A 9,661-nucleotide genomic window follows, 5' to 3' on the forward strand; every position below is an offset into this window, starting at 1 on the left:
CCCGTTTTTTAAAAAAAAAAAAAAAAATTTTGAAAAAAAAAAAAAAGGAGAAAAAAAACAAAAGGAAAAAAAAAAAAAAAAAAAAAAAAAAAAAAAAAACACAGACAGCTCACATGCAGCTCAACGCAACAGGTCAAATTAAGGTTTTATGATGTAAATATTTAAAAATAATTTAAAAAATCTTCGCACCAAACACGCGTTCATCATTGATGTTCTTGATGCAAAACCAAAGGCCTGCTGGGAAGGTGCAGACCAGGATGTGGAGATCAAAGAAGAAGGACACCCACGTGGTCGGCTGGTGCTCCGACACCGATGCAATGATGGGGATGTGGATCTTGGCGTAACTATGGAGACGTGAGAGGAGGAAGACACAGACAGGTTGTAATTTATGTGCTCTCCCTGCAAACAGAACAATTACACAACAGATCTTCTGATCAGGGATAAAATATGAAGAATCATTTCTGCTCTGTATACTAATCAGATTTAATGTGATTATGGTAAATCTGATTTAATTAACTATAATTTCAGATTTTATTCAGCCAAAAATGAACATAAAAGTCAATAGCTTTTGTGTACACAGTGAAAAGAACAAAGTATTTATACCTTAGAGATTATTTCTGTTTTTGCCATTTTGATTTAATTTTTGAAAATCAAATAAATTCTAATATCAAATAAAGAAACCTTGAATAAATGCAAAGTGCAGTTTACATTTAGAAACTAATCTGGCTCTATATAAGAAAGTTGCTTTTTAAATTATAAAACACCTGATTAACCACCTTTTTAAATCACTTTCTTTCTAAGCCACATCGAGGCTCGACTATCATCAGACCTGAAGAAATGAAGAGTCACTTAAACAGTCTCTTAAATGAAAGAGGATAAAAGATCTCAAAAAGCAACACATCATGTCTTAATCTTCAAGAGAAGATGAGAAACAGTCCGGAAAGGGTTACAGAGCCATTTCTGTAGCTCTGGGACTGCAGTGAACCAGCGACTCATTATCCACAAATGGAGAAAACATGAAACGCTGAATTGTGAACATTCCCTGGAGTTCCAGGATGCAAATCTTACACACAGAGCGCATTGACAACTCATCCAGGAGGTCACAAAATAATGCAGAGCATCTGAAGAATTGCAGGCCTCTCTTCCCTCGGTGAAGTTCAGTCAACACGATTCAATGACAGGAAGGAGGCCGGGCAAAGCTCGTCCACGGGACAGATCCACAGCGACAACCACTGCTGGCTGACATGATCACAACGGTCTGTCTCACATTGGTCAAAAAGATCTTTATGATTCCCAAGACTTTTGGAGAAATATTCTGAGAGATGATTAAAGACCCATCTACCAGAAAGTGGGTCTTTCTGGTAGATGGGCATCACATCTAATACCAACATTAGAAAAAGGACCTCATCCTACCGTCAAACACGGTGGTAGTGGTATGATGCTCTGGTGCCGTTTTGCTGCATAATTGACATGTAATTAATGGAACTGCTTTCAATCTGAAAACCCTGAGGGAGAATCTCCAGCCATTAGTTTGTGACCTTAAACTGAAGCTCACCTGGTTTAGAGAGCTGGATAATGATCCAAAATCACTCCAGATAATCCCCTCTGAATGGTTTTATAAACAAAGTGACAATTTTTCATCAGTCTAGTCAAAGCCGAAACTTAAATCGGCTTTGACTAGGCCTGAAACGAGGCTTTAAAAATGTGGAATAAACTCTCTGCTGTGAGGTAAAACACCAATTAGAGAAATTATATAAATATATTCAGCTCTGGAAGGAATTAAGAGACCACTGCAAACTCATCAGTTATCTGATTTTACTTTTTATAGGTTTAACGTTTGAGTAAAATTAACATTTCTTTTATTCTATGAACTACAGACAAAATGTCTCTAAAATTCCAAGCAAAAATTTAGTATTTATTTTACAGAAAGTCAGAAATTGTCAAAATAAGGAAAAAGATGCAGTGCTTTAATGTGAAAACAAGTTCACATTAATTCAGAAACAACAATACTAATGTTTTAACTCAGGAAGGGTTCAGAAATCAGTAATTGGTGGAATAACCAGGATGTTTTCAATGGGGTTCAGTGCAGTGGGGCCTCTGAGCTGTGTCTAAAAATATTTTAAATATTCAAACGATTTGATGTTGCAGCTTGAAAAAGCTGAGAAACTAGGCAAACAAAATATCCCCGTTCTGCTTATCTCAGCAAGTTAGAGTTTAAGGGATTGATCGCTTGTGCTGGAAAAATCCCACACTTTGCAGAGCATCTGGAGAACAGGAAGTGCCTCGTGCATTGCTCAACACGGCCTGGATCAGCAGCGTTTTCCCTCCAGGGACGATTGCAGGGCGGCTTTAGAGCCGTCTCTGAAAACAAATGCACACACGCGGTCGACTGGACAAGTGTTCCATCGACAGGCGGGAGTGTGAAGGTCAGCAGAGCTTACCCGGTGTCCCAGAGCGAGTAGAAGCGGCCGCTCCATGGAGCGATGTATCCTGCAGACAGGAGAGACGATCAATAAGGTAATGCTTCTGTGTTCATGCTTTTTATTAAACACTTGACATGCAAGGACTGTTTGTAGGAGTGTGGAAGGTTTGCTGAACTACATTAATCTGAAGTGGAACAATAAAAAGTTCTTAAAACTATGAAAACATTTAAGCAAAAAAAAAATCAGACAATACACATATAATCTGAAATAAATAACTTCACAATAAAACCACTTACTCGTTTTAGTCAAAGCAGAACAATTGGGCAAAACGGTTCTCTGTCAGAGTAACGAACACCTTGGAAACGACAGGATGGAGGCTTTTCACTAAATAAATGTGGGTCAAACTAAAATGACAAACACACCACCTTGTATCGGCCATCGGATCCTTTTTAATTTTAAAAGAAGAACAGTGTTATTTATAAACTGGCTTCTTTTCATTAAGGCATTCCTCCCATTCATTTAGCTCTGCCCTACAGATAAACGACCGGAGGCAGAGATCTGATACGTGGTTCAGCATCAAGGACTCTGCCGTCTCTGCTTTCTAATTAACAATAATACCAACATGACCTGGGACTCAACAAAATCATTTATAATTAAGTGAATTAAAAAGGTCCAGTTTCTCCTAAGCAAACAATCATGGAGTTTAATAGTATTTAAAAAAAATATCTGTGTTTGAGGATGGGATTAAATCTGGAAATAAAACTGGGAAGGAATTTAAAATTTGCACCATCCAGTGAAGCTAAATCTTAGGAACTAGAAATTGTTTCAAAATAATCTAGTCTATGTCAAAAAGAACATACAATTAAGCAGTTTTTCAATTGAGAAATCCAAGTATTTTTACCTATGTAAAAAGAACTGCATTGTAAAATTATAACATTAAATTGAATTTAAAGCTCTTGTGTGCAAAATGTTTTAAGCAGAAAGTTGTCTCTTCCAGTTGAGGTTTTCCTCTGGCACCAAACGAGCCAACTTGCTATTTGCATAAATTATTAGAATTCAGCTTTCTGAAAGCATCTTTGTTGTTAAAAAATTAAATAAAATAAAACTCAAATATCGACTAAAGTAAAACAATGAATAGCAAGTCCAGTAGTGGCGAAATGCACAAAGCAATTGGAGTCTAAAGACAAGAAATCCTTCAGCAGAAAACACATCTGTGCTCAAAATATATTTTATTGATGCTATTTAATTAGTGGAATTGACTTGTTTTTAAATGTAAGTGAAACCATTTAAGTTGCAAATTAGACCTCACAGGGCATTTACAAATGTCTCTTAGTTAGGCTTTGATCTAGAATATATTCCAGCTCAGTTTCCTGAGGGTTGCTGGAGCCCAAACAAATTAAAAACGGTACACACACACACACACACGCACACACGCACACACACACACTCTCTCTCTCTCTAAGGTTCTTGAAATCTCTCCACCAACATTCAGTCATACTCGGTCCTGTAGCCGTTCTATCACTCAGGTGGTTAAAACAAGATGGAGAGCTCTCTAAATGAGACGTTACAGAGCTGTAAACCAAACCAGGCAAGAAAAGAGATGAAGAAAAGCAGCAAGAATATAAATGGAGACACACTACGAGGTGATTCATAGGATAGTACTGATTTACCCAATCAATACTTGGTTCAGTGGTAAAGATACTGAGGGGGGAAAAAATACTGATCCTGTCTTCTGACTCTGAAATGAAAGTTTGATAGACAGGACTGAGTAGGTAGTGTCTCTGTGAAGAACTGGCACCCTGCGCCCAACAATCAGAGTCCTGCTGCTAAATTCTGATGGCAGACAGACGGCAATGTTTTACCAGACGAAGCCAGTGTCCAAGTGACAGAACGTCTGCACGCATGCGAGTCAGCAGTCCGTACGCGGGGCTCTACCATCTGTCTGCACTTAGAGAAGTCCTGGACAAGCTGTATATATTATCCTGAGCAGCAGAACGTTGAATTTCAAAATGTCGCCGGCGAAACTTTGCAAACAAAGTTTACAGATACCTAAAGGAATGAACTTTTTCCCCTTTCACTTTAGGATGCGCTGCGGGGCGAAGCACCGCTGGGCGAGGAAAGACGAGGGGACGATTTAGAGATCTAGGTCAGGCAAATCTGAACTTTAAAGTCTGAAAGAAACAAATAAGTACGCTGAGAAGAGGAATATTAAAGTTCAGAATAATGGCCGCAGCGGGATGAAATGTCTAGGGAAAAACATCAACATGCCCAAAGTTCACCCAGCTGGCTGCAGATGCAAAAAAAAAAAAAAAAAAAAAAACAAGCCCAACACAGGCACAAAATCATTCACACACAAAAAAATAAATTCAAAGCTTCAACATTCATATCTGTTTATGCTTGTTTACTATTTTGCCTTCCAAGTGTAATTTTCAGACACAGAATGCCGATTAGCAGCCCACTGGAAAGGCCTGCAGGTCACACCATGGATGAGCGCATGGCAGCAGAATAAAGCTCTGAAATGGCTTAAATTCCAGGTCTGGATCGCCATCAAGAAAAATTTAAATCAATCTGCTCAGAAAAACAGTCTTCCAACCGCAACACAATTTCCTAACCACAGAAGATAAAATTCTGGGGAAAAGATTCATTTATAGTATTTTGTTTCTTTTAACCATCCATATTGTTGGACTGAATGTCTGGCAATAAGATCCTATTTAGTGTCACTTTACTGTAATGCATTAGGTCTGCAGTTTTACAAAAAAAAAAGCCACAGTAAGTTATATTGCAAAAACTTTTTTTACATTGTGTCATCTTAAAATGCTGAGCGATATTGCAGAGTAAAAGCCAAGCTTCCTCTCAGCTCAACATTTAATAAACTTCCAGGATGTCAGTTTTTGATGTATTGAAACAAAAGAGTGTTGTGGTCCGAATTTATACTTATAGTAACCAGAGGCTGTAGGATAAAAAGATGGATGGGAAGCCAAATGTAAAAACAGATTAAAGTTTAGAGGAATGGATAATTATAGGAGAGAATATGAAGCCATGTTGGTTTGAGCGCAAAATGAAATGAAGTAAAATTCATTGTTTCGGTGCATAAACATGTTCAATAAGCTCACTCTGCTAACTGAGGTTTATACAAAACCCAGAGGGTTACTAATGAGCAGGGGGGAAAAAAACGAGATGCTTTTAATTAAAGTCTGAATTAAGTCAGAGGTTGAATGTGTCTGCCAAGTTATAAACAACTTCTTTATCTTTTAGTCATTAAATTATGCAAAAGTTATTATCCAGCGAATCTGATTTAAACCAAACATCAAATAGTACAACTAATTAATACAAATCGTCTTAAAGTTACAGCTTCCTTAATTTGTTTTTTAAATAAATAAATAATAAAATATTTTAATGCCGTCACAAAAGGTGAAAGTTAATATTTAGGAGAAATATGTCGTCTATGACTTGGTAAAAGAAAAATGAGTTTAAATAAAAACTAAAAACAAACCTGTGTAGGTGAGATAGATGACTGTGAGGAAGACGATGCAGGCGGCGAGAGAGATCCCGAGGAAGAAGAGCGTCTGAAACTCCTGCCGGGTGAGTCTGTCCTTCAGGTACTGCAGGAAGGCGTAGGCTTGCAGAAGAGCAAACACACCTGAGAAAAAGGCACAGACAGACATAAAAGATTGAGCAAACATCCAAAGGAAACTCCAGCTGAATGTTTGAGGAGGCTCTGATTGATGCCGCCTCCTGCTGGGTACAAAGTGGGTTTGTCATTCCTGCAGAGTTCCCACAAAGACGTCCATGAGATCCCCCTTGGCTAGCCAGGCAGATGTTGAAGACTAATACCTCAGGACAACATATTTGAAATTCATGAGACATATCTGTGTAAATATGCCCGTCTCTTTGCTTGCCTTATCTTCATTTGCAGCCCCCGTCAGTCACACTTCGCATTCAGACTTTCTTTGGGTCGCTCTCTCCATCACCTCTTTGCTTGTCTGGACTGTTCCGTATATAAAAACGGAAACGAAAGAGCGACCTGGTTTCTCCAGTTTGCATCACCTTCCATCCATTCGGAAACCTTGCGTGAAATTCCCTCCCCCCCCACGTGCCTCCCTCGCTCCTCCGTTACGTTCCTGCCCGTCTCCTGGAGGGCTGCCGTGCTGCTAACGTGCTTGTCAGTCTACGCCGTGCTGCTTTCCCCGCCTAAGGGGGGCAACGTCCCACCAGCCCCGGTGGGTCCGTGGCTCAGCCGCTCCGCTCAGGTCCCACTGAGCTCCATGAATGCTGCCACCAGATGTTGTAAGCAGCTGCTACCTTGATGATACTGAAACATTTTGCTCGCTAAGAGAGACAGGAGCCAAAACCAGGGGATACATTTTTTAGATGTTTTTTTTTTTTTTCCTTAAACGTCTCTCGCACGGCTGCCAGTGATAAAACGGGGACACTTCAATGTGCACCTGCTGCACGTTAAGAAAATACTCTTAAGAAAAAAAAAGGGGCTTTGCTTCATTTTCAAAAGGTGCCAAAAAGCAAACATGAACGGATGAATGGAGCACTTGCCAATGTATTCATCGCCGTTTCCTAGGCAGCAGATGGGCCCACTTGAGAGTTGAAACTCAGCAGGCTTTAATAAACTTCCCAAAAGCAAAACTGGAGAGCACTGCACATGAGTGGCAGGGAAGGGTGCTTTGTTGTTTCTTCTTTGGAAATGTACCTTGGATCGCTTTTCTCCCACAGAGAGTGATTAACGCCGAGGAGGAATTTACACCCGATACATCCTGAAGAAAGTCAACTGGTTGGTGAAAAATAATACAAGAATGTATTTACATTCCTGGCAGGAACAAGAGTTAAAATGAGAAAATCCAAGAGGCGCGATGTGCATATTTAATCATTAGTCTGCCTAATAAAAACACAGAGGAAAACGAATCCATCTCTACAACAGAAAAAAACTGAGATATTATAATACTTAATTTACATTAGAGCAATTATGACCTTTTCCAAAAATGTTGACATTATTTCTCAACCACAAAGAGGTGTTCTGCTGTCCCTGATAAAGATGAATAAAAGTCTTTAGATATACATTTATCTTTTATGGCACCAGAATAATGTCAGATTGAAATCCAGTGGACTCTCGTCTGTTCATGGTTCCGTCCCCACAGACTCAACAATTCAGATTTTTCTCTGGAAGGTAACTTTAAATTACTAAAATAGATCTTTTATCATAGTAAAATGTAAAACAACTAAAAGAAAATGCAGTCAGGTACGATGCATAGTTGCAGTGCTACGTGAAATGCTATTGGCTAGCGTTTGCAAAGCAGCCAATCCAGAAGCACCATCCGTTTTCCTCTGCACTGATTGGCTGTACACCCAAGAGCTGAAATAAGGATGAGCGTTGATGTTGGCTTGTGCCGCAGTGCCAAGACGGTTTCCACTGTGCATATTAATTAATATTAAGGTGCATTTAGTATTTGAACTGCTAAACTACGACTAGGGAGTCTCAGGTATTCATGGATTTTTAGTTATTCTGTGTCTGTGGTCCCAAACCCCCACACATGCCAGGGGTCAACGGTATTCAGAAAAAAATTTTTTTAAGTTTATTTACTCAGTGTAAAAAAAATGCACAGATATCATAGTGGCAACCGTGCTTTCAACACCTTTGACCAGTAAGACGCCACTTTATGTAGAGATTTATCGACGCTGGGAGATTCAGAGAGTGATCTTTGAACTCTCTGAAGAGTCCAGGGTCCTCTTCAGCCAACTCCACAGGTTTTGTAAAGGATTTAGCTGTAGGCTCCGATACCTCCATGGAGGAAGGATGACTAAACATCTCCTTCATGGAGGAGGTTTTTGCAGGATCTCTACACACTCCCCACTATAAAATTCCATCCTTTTCGCTGGCATCAGCGATCATGTTAAAAACAAATATTTCTTTAATCTGCCATTTGTTTCCTCCCTCTATAAATGAACTCAAAAAAATCTTTCAGAAAATGCATTAAAAACAAAAGGCTGCATAACATCCCTGCTTCTAAAGAGGGAGGATCTTACCTGCAGCAGCCATGTGTTCGCTGGTCCTGATTGGCTGGAAGCCGACAAAAGGGACCTGCATTGACAGTATGAGCCCCACGATGTAAAAGGTGCTGTATGCTGAGAAAAGACAAAATAAAGCAGAAGGAGAAACAGAGGGGACACCAGATAAGACATCCAACAATGAAAATAAATTACAGCATGAAAAAAGCCATTACTGCACTCCAGTTCTGCGCCCACTAAGGGGGAAAATCAACCTCAATAGAGGTGTTTAAAGTCTATTGATTTTCACTGCCGTACCTCATAGGGAGTAAATACAAAATAGCTAATCTAATGTCATTTGCTGAGAAAATGGGAGTTGGCTCGGCATAGTGTGGCGGGGGGTGTGTGTGCCCGGCGTGCGCCCAGGGAGCCGGGAACGATGCGACTCCCGCCTTTTAGAGGCTTGGAGGGGGCAACCGATTCCCAGACACACCAGCTTAATTAAGATTTCACACTCTTTCTGAAGAGTTTTTGAAGTAGCTGTACCTGCCCTCCCGCAATCCCTTTTTCATACATATGCTATTGATTCAAGTCAGGGAAAAAAAAAGAAATTGCCAGGGAACATAACCTACAAGCTGTTTAATTAAAGCAGGAGATTCTTTTGTGTAGGATCCTTATTTGAGACGGAGAGACACCTGCTTCTGAAAAAGGAGCTGTGTGATACAAAGCAAAAGTAGGGGGGGAAAAAAAGGTAAAGATCTGGAACTTAATATCGTTTCCATCTTAAAAATTTCGGTTCATCTCTGTTGCTCATTTGCCATCAAATGGGGTACAAGGTCTCTGAATTATGCTCAAGCTGCAAATATCCAAGAGAAAAAGTCAGAAATAGGAAATTTTCCACCTCATCAAAAATCATTTCACTTTTGAAGAGCTGTTTGAAGATGGAGTAAAGGTACGGCAAACCCTCTCACTGCAAATAGACCGTAATGTACTTCAAATCTCTCAAACACTATGCTTTGTGAGTACAACTAATAGTCTGTGCATGGATGATGCTTGACATCGTCTCATTTATCTTGACCATGAAAGGGGCCTGCTGTGAACTCATGCCTACTGCGAGCTGACAGCTCTGATGTGGAGAGACTGGAGGAGGGAGTTGGAGTTCTCTCAGCTCAGAGCTGCTGGGAGATGCAGCGCCTTGCAAAACTATTCACACCTTATGAGGGTATTCACACCTTATGAGGGTA

The 9,661-nt window shown here is 39.9% G+C and overlaps 1 protein-coding gene across 1 annotated transcript in view; it reads right to left on the reverse strand.

Annotated features, from left to right (window-relative positions):
* LOC106957508 (dolichyl-diphosphooligosaccharide--protein glycosyltransferase subunit STT3B) overlaps nt 1-9,661 on the reverse strand; it is a 52,791-nt gene that overhangs the window by 20,925 nt on the left and 22,205 nt on the right. Inside the window, exons 4-7 of the mRNA XM_015048884.1 lie at nt 8,457-8,555; nt 5,917-6,063; nt 2,442-2,490; nt 190-344 (exon numbers count right to left, since the gene is read on the reverse strand). Coding sequence (XP_014904370.1) covers nt 190-344; nt 2,442-2,490; nt 5,917-6,063; nt 8,457-8,555 — 450 coding nt within the window. The remainder of the gene's footprint in view (nt 1-189; nt 345-2,441; nt 2,491-5,916; nt 6,064-8,456; nt 8,556-9,661) is intronic.

This window comes from Poecilia latipinna, unplaced genomic scaffold (assembly GCF_001443285.1).
Source record: "Poecilia latipinna isolate Pla-1442-1.1 unplaced genomic scaffold, P_latipinna-1.0 Scaffold909, whole genome shotgun sequence".
Classification (NCBI taxonomy): domain Eukaryota; kingdom Metazoa; phylum Chordata; class Actinopteri; order Cyprinodontiformes; family Poeciliidae; genus Poecilia; species Poecilia latipinna.